This window comes from Aythya fuligula, chromosome 2 (genome assembly GCF_009819795.1).
Source record: "Aythya fuligula isolate bAytFul2 chromosome 2, bAytFul2.pri, whole genome shotgun sequence".
Taxonomy (NCBI): Eukaryota; Metazoa; Chordata; class Aves; order Anseriformes; family Anatidae; genus Aythya; species Aythya fuligula.
This window is the reverse complement of record NC_045560.1, coordinates 2122823-2137079: the sequence shown is the minus strand read 5'-3', so window position 1 is coordinate 2137079 and position 14257 is coordinate 2122823. Positions and strand designations below refer to the sequence as shown.

The window sequence follows — 14257 nt, the reverse complement described above, 5'->3', positions numbered from 1 at the left end:
CTTGTGGACCTTCCATAACACTCATGTGGCCCTAATACATTACAGGGAGATTGTTTAAACTCACAGCAGCATCACACTTTAAGGCAACAGTTGACTTAGGCTGCATTTTAGAAGGCTTTGCAACAGCTGAAATGAAAACTGAAATCCTGGAAAGGAAAAGAAGAGCCACAGCATGAAAGAATGAAACTTAATATCATCTGATAGCAGAGCAATTAAAGCTTTTACCTGGGGTATAAGAGAATCAGTAATAAACATTCAAGTCTTGAAGTCAGTCATCTGCCTGCCAGAAGAAAAGCATGGCAACAAATCCTCAAATCTCATCCAACAAACTGGATCTTCCTATTGCTTGATCCTATGGACCCAGAATCAAAAGTGGTCAAGTAATCACTATTCATGATCAGTTTATCACCATTCAGCTGAGTTGCAATTAATATTTCTACACAAATTCCTATCTCAAACAAAATCTTCAAGCTACTTGCATTGCATATATAAACCTCGTGGAGGTTTTATGTGGTTTGTTTTATACGGTAATTCATCCGTCCTGAGAACATGGGCCCATCAGTTAACAGGCTCAGCTGATGCTGTGGTATGTACTAAGCTTTTGTAGGAGGATTTCTTTGATGTCTAACTCACATGGAATGGAGCACAATCCAAATCTTGATCTGTTGTCTTGTGGGAATGGATATTTTTAAACAGCAGTCCTCGTTATCAACAATCCTCACATGGTGGCTAAGTCAGACACAGACAAAGCAGAAGTGATGGGGCAGGTCTGAGGTCGAGCTGGGACACCACATCCATGGGTCTGGGTCCAGGTCAATGGGACACATGGCTTGCCATGGCCATAGCTGCAGCACCACTGCTGTGTACCTCTGGCAAGAACCAGGAATGAGCTCATGAACTTGAAAGTCACTCCCACATGAAGCAGAGGGGAACCTCTCCTGAGGCTTCTTCTAACTCCTCCTTTGAAGGCCATCAAGTGTTTTACTCCTCATGTGGTCCTGAACACAAGCAGCCAAATTCCAGAAAGGTTGTTGTTGGTGTGGTGCTCTCAGGCATGTTCTTAAGGCATGCCCTTAAGGCATGTTCAGCTTCCCAGGTTTCTGTCTACAGAGTTAAATAAATAAATAAATAAATAAGCTTTGCTCTTCCAAGTGGAAATAAACTTGGCACCAGCAAAGGCCCAGGAAATATTATGGCTACATCACCTTCTGGCTCATTTAATGGATAAATTACCAGTGGAGCAAATAACATCTGACTGGTTTGAAGCCTGAAAAACATCCAAGATCTACCAGGCACAACAGAAATGATGCTAACGTGGCTTCAAACTTCTTCTAATACAGAATGAAAATTTCACTCTTACTTTCAAAGGATGAGATTTACCTTTTTTTTGAGGGAGTTTGTATGCCTAAATGTAGATCTCTGGTGACATCTGAGAAGCTTAGGGAACATTGTCTGGCCTCTGGCTCTTGCTTCAGGGGGTCGCTGCTCTCCGTGGCCCTTTGTCAGACTGGTTGCTGCAGGCTCTCTTTGTACTTAATGGGAGAAATGCAGGTGCAGAGGATCATTCATCTGACCTACCTGAAATATATGTCTTAATATGAGATTAATCATTCCATAGAGATATTTCTTTCTATCAGTGAAGAAGGCAGCTTGGGGTAACTGTCTGAGAGCCTAATCTCCATTCTTAGCTTTGGGACATGCAAACCAGAGCAGATGAATTCCACATGGATGGAAAAAGCAAAGAAATCCAACAGGCCATAACTTCCCACTAGCAATGACATGTTCATTCCTGGCATCAGTTTCAGTGTCCTAAGGCTCCTGTACCAAAATCTTATTCACTTGCCTATTCTGTTAAAATACAACATCATTCATTCCAATATTTAGCCCCCTGTGTGGCTTTAGCCTCACACTAAGCATAGCTTACAAGGAGGATGGAGATATAAAACTACTCTGTTACTACTCTGTTATTTTCATGTAATCTTCTTGCTGCAATGGCTGATTGTGAATCATTTCATGCCCCAAGACAGCACACATCCTTGATATCTCAATACAGCACTTCATCATCTCCATTAGAAAATTAAACAGAGAGGCCAGCTCATTACTGTCATGTGGCAACAACGCTTTTTGCCTTTGTAATTGAAAAGAAGTAAATCTGTGAGAGCTACAACAATTCCGAGTCCTTCTCTAAGGGCTAAGTGAACAACTGTGATATTAGCAGGCATCTTCTCTTTGGCTTTCAAGGGCATTGATTCATCTCTTTGTGCTTTATTTGAAAGTTGATATGCTCAATGTTTAACACTCCCCAAGAAATGTGGTGCTAATTTTCCTAGTAATTATTTTTCTTGAGTGTGAGTAGAGGACTTAACAGCTCAGCTGAATTCCAGAATGCTTTCAGGAAAACCATGGATCTTGATTTCAAAGTGGGCAGAGAAAAAAAGCACATACCCCATTCCCCCCAAGTACATTTTTCCCCAGCTTTCTGTCACTGTTTCAATGCATGTCTAGCCTGACCTTGCCCTGAGTCCTTGCCCAGGGGATGTCTGTTTTTTGTTTTTTTTTTTTTGTCTGCTAACATGAAGAAGCCCTCATCATCCCCTGCTTGTAATATCGCTGTGGCCCTTTGGGCAGGTGCACAGTGAAAAATCCTGCTGCCCCAAAAAAACAGACAGACCCAGCCATGTGCTTTCCAGACACAGTTGTTACCCACCTGTGAGCAGCCAGTGTTGTGCTGCCAACAACACCATATGGGTACCTTGCTTTGCTTTTGTCAGACAAGTGCAAGCTCAATTACCCTCAGCTTCTGGCTGACCCTCATGGAAGAACAAGGATAAAAGCATCTGGATTGCTTCCCCAATTACAGATTATTACTATTTCATGTTGTTTTAGGCAATTTCCTACAGCTTCAGGTGTCTCATGCTGCTGTGACATTTAGGTGGCCCAGAGCCTCTGCAGCAGGTTGTTTAAGGAGAGTGATATTTTTGGCAGAAAAGGATAGGGAACGTGCTGCACTTTGCTTGGTGACTTCACACAAGTCTCAACTAAAACCCTAAGAAAGGTGTTTTACTACTGTTCTTTTCTCTTTTGTGATATGATGACATCATGCAAGTCTTGTTCCTGGCTGACATAGTCCTGCTTAGGAGAGGCTGGACAGGCTCAAGAAAAACTTTTAAGGAGAAATATTTACACCAGCAAATGTTCTATGTGCTGACATTGTGCAGGCTCTCTGCAAAAAGGTTTTACTGCTCGTGGATGAGAAATGCTCACACTTGGAACCAAACATGGAGATTATTTCTCTCTCTTCCTTGAATTAACCTCAAAGGTCTGATCCATTGCTCATGGTGATAGAAAAACAGAGGAAGTAGCTGTTGAAATATCCAGAAAGTTGGATGTATGTTCCTTTCTCAGAGCATGGGGGATCTCCAGTTAAGATAAGAGAGAACGTGTAAAACTAATCATACAACGTCTTTCTATGCACAAGTCTCTGCCTGCCTGCAGAACCTGTTTCTTTCTACAGGATAGATAAATGAGATTAAGCATTTAGACAGACTGAAAAGCTGAGTTTTATTGCACATCCCTTTAAAATAATGCCCAGGAAAAAGTGATTCAAAAGTTCATTCAGACTATGAGATCGTATGTTTTTTCAGTTGCGTTAGGAACCTATGGGTCACCTAATTTTGTGATTACTAGTTTCAAAGCCTCAGTGCCTTTTTTTCTTGATGTTGCTCTTTTATTGTTGTCAGAGGTGACACACAGATGAACCAATGATCTAATCAAGCCTGTGAATTCCTAGTCTAGGCAATCAACCAATAGCTATTTCTTTGTAATTAATTATCTGAATCATGCTTAGATTTACAGATGTAAACTCTGAAATAATGTACATATTTAGCCACGTAGGAAAGATATATCTTATTAGGAGTTAAATCATCAGCTGCATCCTTAAGTCATGTAAAGAAGAGAAGCTCATGGAAAGAAGCATAGTGATATAGTAAGAGCATGATTTAGGAGATCTGGATTCAGTTCTTGACTTACCCTAAATGGATTTGGATGAAAGTCGTTAAAGGCATAGACTGAGCTCTTGTTCTGGATCTATTTTGAAGGGTTTACAGCATTCCTATCCTCATTATTTTCTTCAGCTGGTGGTCCATATCCCCAGGACCTGCCTACCACAAAACTGGATGACTAAGATATGGTGTCAGTAATCCCCAGCAATAACATACTGTTGAAGTGTGACAGTACATCTTAATTGCTAATGTCAAAAACAGATAATGAACTCGAGCTGTTGATGTTCTTATATCCTACCACACCTTGAAAAGTCAGATGATATTTCACAAATCTACAGGGTGGTGATGAAAATAAAAGTAATTACTGTGTTGTGCTCAGAAACAGCAGTGGTATATTTGATTTAAGGCAATGTTTCACATTATTTTTGGAGAGAAGGACTTTCTTCGTTTTTTTTCCACAACTCAGTTTAAGAGTAATAATTCTTTTTTTTCAGGTAACTTAATTGGTAACTGATGGACCCTTCCACAGATGCAAATAGCTCCAGATTCCCACTTGAAGAAACCAACCCATTCTAGACAGAGATCTGCTCATCTAAGCTAAATGCTCTTGCTTCTCTCTTTCCTTTCCCAGTTATTACGCTGTGCTGTATCTTCAAGTGCCGAATTCCCCGGACAAAGAAAGAGATTGAGGCACGATATGCTCAACGGCAAGCAGCCAAGACGTATGCAGACAAACTGGAGACTGTGCCACCACTCAATGAGCTGACAGAGATCCCTGGAGGTACTTCTCATGCCCTCACCTGCACATAAGACCTATCTCTTCTTTTGGGGTTGTTTTCTGTATGCTTAAATGGTAAGGGTTAGACCCTCCCAATGTGTAAATCAGTGTAGCTCCTTGGGCATAACAATGAAGATACCACTGTGACATGGTAAACCTCTCCCATTCACATGCACAATTCTAAACCAACAACATGTGGCAGCAGACATGGTCATTCAGATACAGGGGACGGTTTCTCCGATAGTACAAGTAAGGGTTATTCCTTTGCATCTCATGTTTAAAATTTCCAGATAGTCTCATCCATTTTAAAGGAGAGTTTCTGGGGTGGGTTTTTTTTCAGTAGGAAGAAAAAGTTTTAGAATTTCACAGTGCCCATGATTGGTCTGCCCCATTTGGATGGCCAAGAGTATTTCTGTCATTGGTCTCCTCTCCTCTCACTCACCTTTCCTGATTCTGTGCCCTAGGCTCTACTGAAACTCTCCCAACTCTCTCTGGTCATGTCCAGTCCAGACCTCTCAACTCCCTGCCTGTGGTGAAAGAAGAAGATGAAATGGCCCTACAAGGAAATTAGGGGACTGCCTTCCTGTCTGTCTGTCTGTCTGTGGCTTCTCTTTTCCGTGGCTTCCTCTGAGATCCATCATGCCTTGGACTCTCTGCTTCTCAGTTCCCTTTCTGCATTTCACTCGTTTTCTCAAGAACTTTTAATGAAAGTCTTTATTTATTTATTTGTTTGTTTGTTTGTTCCCTGTTTCTGTGTCTCTATAAGCAATGGGGTCTGTAGCTTCATAAAAACCTGGAGTTTCTTTAACTCACAACATGATGCTTCATTCTATAAAACAGGTGAAAGAGGCAGACAAAATAACTGTGGAAATTTACTCCTACACCAGCAAAATATAGATATATGTTATTAATAGTAAGCTGTTGCACATACCTCAGTATTTCTGATGTGTTCAGCCACTTGACCGTGCCTATACTGTAAGCTAAAGATGGCCAGGCCACTCTCTGGACCTGAACCCAATTGGTGTGAATAAAACCTTGACCATACTGTTAAATTCTCTTAAAATATTTCAAAGTCAGAGGTCATCTAAATGTTTAGTTAATGTTCTCTTACATGTATAAGCAATCATATATAGAAGCACTTACTATTGCATCTTTTGACTTCCTGGTCAAAAGACCAAATTCTGATTCTGTGAGGACCAGCGCTCAGTAGATCCCAGAGAATGTGAAGGCTCGTTCCTGTAGATAGCAGAAAGCCAAGTTCAGCCATCTGCTACATCTTCTTTTAGGAGGATTTGTAGCATTTAACAGCCTGGCTGTTAAAAATAAAATAAAATAAAATAAAATAAAATAAAATAAAATAAAATAAAATAAAATAAAATAAAATAAAATAAAATAAAATAAAATAAAATAAAATAAAATAAAATAAAATAAAATAAAATAAAATAAAGATGAGAATATCTCAAAGAGACAGAAAGGAGTTAGGGGCAGTAGAATGACAGTTTCACCCCAGAATGTTAATAAATTTTGATCTCCTGTAAGCAGCCTTCACAACACATAAACATGTACATAAACTCTATCCAAAGGCTTGCTAGTTTAGTGTGGGTTTAATTGGACCACGGTAAAATGCTGCATCATGAGCTCGTGAATAAATAGCCACAAGAAAGAAGTATATGAGAAGTCATCTGCACCATATAGCTTTTATCCCGTGAAATATAGGAGTACCTCACCACCCTTCAACCACATGAGAGTCCCAAATCTATGGTCGTGGCATGGTGCAGGGTAGGAATCTAGTGGATAACGTCACTGAGTGGATGCTGATGTTTGGTAACGGCTTCTGAAGATATGTGTTTTGAGTCTCCTGGTCCTCTGTGGGCAGACATAAATCTGACCAGGTTGCCCTGAAGGAACTGGTACTGGGGTGCAATTCAACTGTCCACAAACACATTACCCACATCTATGGAGAAGTCTGCATCAGCATTAGTTATGTAGTTTTTATTCTTTTATCCACAGTGATAAATAAAAAGGATGTGATTCCTTTCAGAGTAAGGGAGGTAAATTGTGCCTTAGAAATGCCTGTATGTCTCCAGTCTTGAGGACCAAAAGGATCTGACTCAACTGTCAGTGCCTAAATGGTAGATGCAAAAGCTGTGTGTGATCAAACCTCCTTCTGAGATTAATGCGAATCCTGTCTTCAGAGAAGTTTCACTTCATGATTTAGACATTATGATGGAAAGTATGCAAACCTTCGGGCTTCATCTCTGTGCTATTATTCTTGTCTGTACAGGGTGTGATGGTCTGCCATGCTGCTCCACTGACATTTGGCAGTCCACCCTGATTTATGTGGTCATGAAATATGATGTATGTACTCACTGACTATTTCTCTACTTACACTGTGACAATCCTCAGTGGATCTGGTCAAGGCCAAACAGACAACCTGAATGATTTTAATTACCGAGTGGCCATTAAATGGTTTAAAGATTTCTGTAAGTGTCAAATGCTATTAATCAAGAATATATTACTATAATACTCTCATTTCTTGGCATTATTTGACTCTATTTCACATTTAATGTGATGGAATATTCTAACTGCCAAATGATTCTCCATGCACTTTTCTGAGTGTTGTATATGGCAAGCCCTTTTTTGGGGGGACATAAAAGAAAATGAACTTTAGAGTTCAGTGCATAAAATGTTACATAGAACTTAATTTATTTAAGCTCTGTCTCCCAGCATGTGGGAGGGGTACAGGCAGAACTGGGCCCTTGCTGTGAGTGGAGATGTGCTGTCTGGGGCTGTGGCCTGGGAAACCTTCAAGTATTCTGTTCTGAGGCAAATCCGGCTGACTTTTTTGGGAATGCATCTGGATCCTACCACATTTCTCCAGGAAGCAGACAATGTTGGTTTTGTTTGTTTGTTTGTTTGTGTTTGTTTTATTCATTTGTTGGTTGGTTTTCTCTCCTCTTTTTATATAAGATGTCAGGATTTCCCCTGTGGTTATAAGAAAAAATGTTCCATTCCCATCTGTGTGTATAAATGAATTAGCAGTTCCCAAGGTGAAAGGATAAAATTTCAAATTAGTGTTCAGCCTGAAAGAATATTTTAGGCAAAAATAATAAATGCAGATTTGATTCACCCCTGTAATACATTGCTGCAAACTGAAAGCGACACTACAGATCTCCATAGCAGGGAGGTCTGGGGCCAATTAAATGGACAGGAGTCTAATGGTTCCACGTAAGGTTGAGATATCTCACCAAATGATCACCCCTTACCAAATTACCTCCTGAGCCAGCTCACTGTCATCTTTCCTTAGCATGTGACAAAGGTGAAGTGGTATGACTTAGGTGTCAGCTGAAGTAAGCTAAACAGTGACCAGTAATCCTCCATTTCCTCAGGTCACTCCCAGGTCATTCTTATATCTTGGCTGACCTTAATTATTAAGTTATGCCAACGTGGTTACCTATTTACATATCTGAGTCCTACAATAGGGCTTTTCAGAAAAGGAAGCCATGGAAAGTTAACACGTTTTCACCTCATTTTTTCAAAACTTTATACCTGGTTGGTCATGAGCAAAGAAAAAAAAATATCTGTAAGAAATATAAGAAATCTGATCTGTGTTTGAGGGTTGTGTAGCAACTTGAAATGAGAGCTCAGTGCATCAAGCTCTGAGCTTAGAAATACTTCAGAGAAAATTAACCAGTTTTATTAGAAGTAAAAAAAAAAAAAAAAAAGGGGGGGGGGGGGAGAAGGGAAATTATTTTTCTTAGCATCCTTTTTCAGAATAATTTGTCTGCAAGACCCAGTGGGATACTTATGTGTCTTCTCACTTGAAATGTGGGCAGCAAATCCAAGATATTCCTAAGTAAATATATTGGAGAAATAAAGATATTATAAAATTCTTAAAACTGTTATGGATTGTGTGTTAAAACATAACAAAACAGAGTTAATTGCTATATGCCCTTGGAATGTCACTGCTATTAATTACATGGGTGCAGGTAGGAAGCCAGGTCTGGACAGGATACAAGCAAAGCCTACTTGGTAGTCCTGTGCTGGGCAGGTCATCTTCTGCCTGTCTATCTCTGAGAGCAAAGCCCCCCAACAAAATCTCTGCTGTCCACTCTCAGCTTCAGAAGACATACCCCATGCAGGAAATTAAACAAAGAAAACATGAAAAAAAAATCAACAAAACAAAACAAAGAAGAGCAGCAGCAAAAACAACAACAAAGACAAAAAAAAAAAAAAAGCAAAGACAGACCAGGGCTGAACTGGATTACATCAGAGAGGTTTCTGTTCCTTTGCCTGGAAGGAGACCACTCCACACTGATGCCATTATTGGGAAATGCCTATGGACTCTCATTATAATGTTCAGGGACCAGTTCTGACCAATGAGAGCTATTTCTTCCAGCAGAGCTGCAGCTCAGCTTTTCAAATCACCAATTCTGCTTTACCCCACTAGTCTGCCTTCTCAAAACAAAGATATGAAAACTGCTAGCCAGTGAGAAAAACAGCTGTAGGGACAAAGCCCAGTGTTTTTCCTTTGTCTAGGATTTGCCATCAGGGAGCAGGAGTTTTACCCTCTTCTTGGATAGTGTCACCCGACATTAATTGCCCTTCTGTTTTCTTTTTATGTCCTCACATACAGCTCAGGTGGCAGAAGAAAAAAAAGAAGACGTTCCCACCGTATCTGGAAAAGTGGACAAGGCTCAGGGTAAGAAAGAAGGATCCAAAGGCTCCAAGAAGAAAGATGGTGAGAAGGACCAGAAAGAAGGATCCAAGAAAGAAGGGAAAGATGCCAAAAAAAAAGAAGGAGAAAAGGGAGAAAAAGGAGAAAAGGGTGAAAAGGGAGAAAAGGGCAGCAATGACAAGAAACAAGGTGGTGGAAAGAAAGGTGAAAAGGAAGGTGAAGCAGCAAAATCTGGAGGAAGCACCAAAACAAATGGCAAAGCTGGTGGGAATGCCAAAGCCCCAGCAAAGAAGAAGTGACCCCGCTGAAGGTGGTGGTAGCAGTCCTCTAGGGAGGGCACATTCAAACACTTGTGGGGAGCTGATGGTACTTGCCTCCATGCATTCAGGCTGTTGAGTGCCACTAGATGTACGGATTTATTACATTTTGAAGACCAAGTCACTGACTTTTTTGTCCATTAGGGGAAATCTGGCTAGACAGTGGCTTGTAAAAAAAAAAAAAAAAAAAAAAGCACTGTGCAGTGCTACGTGAGAATAGCAGCTGGAACCAAATTGCAGCCTGGAGTAAGAAGCAGATATTTGGACAAGCATGGAACCTCACAAAGATTTGCATTCCTTAAACTAAAGGGAGGACATGATTCATTTAAAATATGTTCTTCTTGAAGGACTAAAGGCTTTTGATAAACATTAACTAGCACTCATCTCCTCCTAAATAGAATTTGCACATGGGTGATTTTGGGCATTAAGTAAATTCTGCTTGTTAAAACCCAAAGAATGGGGGTTTTTAAGTCATAGCTCATTTGGTTTCTGAGAGTTGGCTTGGACACATGGGAGAAAGCTTTCCTTCCTTCTCTGATGCCTCTTTCTCTGAACTGCTGAAGGAAATACTTCCTTAGACACAGAACTGCATATTTCCCAGAAGATTTATCAACCTTTTTCTCTTCTCTGATGAAAGACACATAAATCAAGCTGTAGGAGGATGTGCACAGAATAAAGAGATAGACTGCATCTGTGCTGCTGCGGGCAGTGGCTGCCCTCCGTCCATCATCCCTTCCACGAAGGCTGCAGACAACAAGAGCCCGCCGGGATAAAGGGGATGTGAAGTTTTTCGGCATGTAGCAGAAGAAGCTCAGGGTCTCCAGGGAGCAGGGCTGAATGCTTTTATGTCTTCTCTCTCTTCCTGAGCAGTTTTGAAACCAGGCCTTTGGCTACACTTCCACGTGGCTGCTATTTCTCTCACCTCCCGGAGAATTTTCAAGAGTACCTTTAACAGAAGCAGCTTTTCTCCTAGTGTGTCCTGTAAATATCACAGCAATGTATGCCTTAAGATTAATAGCCATGGAATATTTACATGCACAAATACAACACATTCATGCTAATGAGAGAGAGATTTCAAGCTATCTTGATGACTAAATCTCTCCCTGTTGTCTGTTGCCTATGCTGTCTCTGAGTATTTATAGTGGTATATGATGCTACACTGGGGGGTGAGGAGGGAGTTATCTCCAGTTGCTTATAAGGCTCAGGACCTAGGATTTACATTTATATTAATCCAACTATTTTTTATCCACCCTGTGATTTCAATGTACACAGAGAGCTGATCTATCACTGCAAAGACATTCATCCTGCCTTTTGCTTCCCTTCTCTCCTTTCCTACTCACCCCATATTGGTACAAAGGCACCAGAGCTAGTGAAGAGATTGTGTGGGACTCAAGGAGCAAAGTTGTTTACAACCACAAAAATATTTACTAGTAGAGTGAATTGTGGTACTTCACTGACCCCAGGCATTATCTCCATAGAGTATGAAAAATACTTCTGACTCTAGATGCAGAAGTGGTTGGAACCCTAAATCTCCATCCACTGCAATTAAACCCCTGATGAGAGCGAATATGTACATTATTATGTTTAAGTTGCTGAATCTCAGTCCCATCCCTAGTTTTTCAATTGATGAAGATAGGCAAGAAGTGTGGGGATTACAGCTTCCAAGCAGGAGTGGATAAAATGTTTTTAATTCCTTCTTCAATCTGAGAGGCCTCAGATGCCCAGCTTTATGGCTCAGGACTACCACTGGGTTGTAACACCAGGAAAAGGACTTTTATCCACTACTTCAGCTGGAGCAAATAGGAACACAACAGTCATGCGGACATCTGAGGAGGAAGCAATTCTGTAGGAGCCCAGATCTGTAACCCGGTCTGTGTGTACGTGTGTGTGTAATAGCAGATGAGGGAGGTATCAGTTTATATTCCTTAGGTCTTCCCCCCTTTGCCTGGGGAGCTGCAGAGACTCCTAGTGCCAGAGTTGATGAAATCACATTGATTCCAACACAGAGAAACAGGTCAGGTATCAATCATTACATATAAGTCACCTGCTTTCTTCTGGTCTCCCCCTGTGTAATGATTTCTTTAATAGAGTCTGAAAGAGAAAATAAATGGAAAAAGATTTTAAAAACCTGCATGCACACCCTGCATGCACAGGTGGCGGTACCTGGGAACTGCACAAGGTTACATGAGCTCGTATTCTGGCTCACTGTGTATTTTAGGGTCCGAGTGGATGTCTCTACCTTATAAACCCCAATTCACACATCTGAGCATCTGTAGGACAGCATCCAGCTGTGAGCTGGGCAGGAAAGACTACTTCCCTGCTCCACAGCTGGTAACATGGTGTGGGGCTGTTAATCCTGCTGTTAGTGTTCCTTATGATGTGCAGAATGCAGGTGCTGACCCAATCTGTACCTATTTGGTAAGAGGGAAAAAGGACAGATATACACCTGATCCCAAAGCCTCAGTGAAGAAAATCTGTCCCTTCATTTTTTCTTTAAATTTACCGTTGCAGAGTAAAACAGACCTTTCCTTAATCCTCTCCTCCCCAGTCTTACTGCTTTCCCCCTACATTAAATGATAATAATAATCATAATAATAATACATCTGGAACTATTGGAGTCTTTGCAATAAATTTTAATTAATTTCTGACAAGAGCAGAGAGAATATACATTCACATTATTATATATCAACTTGTACTATGGTCATGCCTTATGAAACAAATAAGATGTTCTGTTAATTTTAAAAAATAAAATAAAATAAAATAAAATAAAATAAAATAAAATAAAATAAAATAAAATAAAATAAAATAAAATGAATTGCTTTTCCTTTGAGAAGGACTGGCCCTGGATCACCTGGGGGGGGATACACCACCTTGTCTCTTAATTTGTCAGAGTTACAGAGTGTGGGTATAATTAAGGGAATGCACTACTGGGGGTTGCAGACTTTCAAGAAAACATCCCACCTAACAACACTTGTTGTAAGGACTGTAGTGGGACTAAACTAAATTTACAGGCATGGCCCAAAACTGGTGTACACTTCCTCCAAGCTTTACCCTCCTTGGGTGCAAATTATGCTGGAGTGGAGCATACTGACCAACAGCAGCTCCAGAGCTGCTTTTTACACCACCAGATGGAGAAATTTCATTGGAAAAAATGACATCCACAGCTGCTGAAGCTTTGCAAAATGCGTTAATAATGACAAAATTGAAGATACACGGATTTCTCTGAAAACATAAGTGCAACAACAAATCCCCGAGGCCAAAAGCAGGATTTAAGACTGGAGATCCAGATACGCAGGTATTAATGACAATATCTCTGCTTTTGTTAGTTGAGCCTGACGTGTTCATGACATGGGTGATAAAGAGGAAACAAACTGAGATACTACACAACCTGGATTAGGAAGGACTTGTAGCAGCTCCTGATTGACAGATTCCATAACTTTCCACTAGAGGGGACCTTGTTCTTCTATGGTTATATTCTGTATCTCGAGGTAGTTTTAGAGGTAGTTTGTGCTGGATGTATTTTCTCATTTTTGTGGTTTTAAATTGTGCCTAACTTTTGTTACATCCCTGCTTCAATCTAAAGAAGTCTTTCATGGCATCTGTTCTATCAAATCAATTCACCTGAGCAATCATCTTTTTATAGTATTAGTGTTCCACAGGTTAATAGATGTAACAGCTGAAAGTCGTTTAAAACCCCAAGGACATCACTGATAAAAGAGCCATCAGAAAAATATGCACTGCCTTTGGTGGATGAAGCTTGAGTTGGACTAGTTGGGTGTCCTCGAGGGGTTGCAGTAAGGATCATGAGTCCGGACGAGCAGGTCAATAGGAGGGGCTGAAGATTTTGAATTTCATCTCTGGTTCATTTGTGAAAGAAGCCCATCGACAAACTGCAGGCATTTCTTTCTTCCTTCCTTTCTTTCTTCCTTCCTTCCTTTCTTCATCTTGCTCTCTCTCTCTCTCTTTTGCTCATTGGTTTTGCTTAATGTTATCAATAAAAAGCATTTGTCAACAAAAAACAGTGAAAAACAGAGCATAGTTTCTGTTCTGTTTTGCCCAGAGATAATACACATATGGCTAGGAAGTTCCATGACACCTTTTCACTACAATTGCAGCTTTCTCTGAAGGATGAAGCCCTCTGGAGTCATTACAGCAGCCCCAGAGACTCTCAAGGAAAAATAATGGTCTTTCCATTCTCTCTTTCTGTACTTTCTTGCACAATGAGACTCTGAACAAGATATCCTTGATTATTACTAGTTTCATAATACAGATTTAAGTATTAGCAGGGTTTTGGCTCTGCCTTCAGAAAGAGAACAATCTGTGCCTATCTCCCTTTTGGGAGATATCAAGGAAGAAATCTGGATCACCAACACTGTCGTGATCACCTGATTAGACCCACGGAGAATGAATGAAACCTTCCCTGGGACTGAGAGTCTCCTTCCACCAGCTGACTTGTGAAGTCCCAAACTGGAGGGAGAGCTGT

General features: G+C 40.6%; 1 protein-coding gene across 2 annotated transcripts in view; it reads left to right on the top strand.

Moving 5' to 3' along the window:
• Window positions 1–12520, top strand: part of TMIE (transmembrane inner ear) — a 34608-nt gene extending 22088 nt beyond the window's left edge. Inside the window, exons 3-4 of one of the 2 annotated variants that reach the window (XM_032181390.1) lie at window positions 4633–4782; window positions 9416–12520. In XM_032181390.1, the coding sequence (XP_032037281.1) occupies window positions 4633–4782; window positions 9416–9756 (491 nt within the window). In that variant the 3' untranslated portion in view covers window positions 9757–12520. Of the gene's footprint in view, window positions 1–4632; window positions 4783–5243; window positions 5588–9415 lie in introns of those variants that run through there. The other variant, XM_032181391.1, reaches the window with a different exon arrangement.
• The last annotated feature ends 1737 nt before the right edge of the window (window positions 12521–14257 follow it).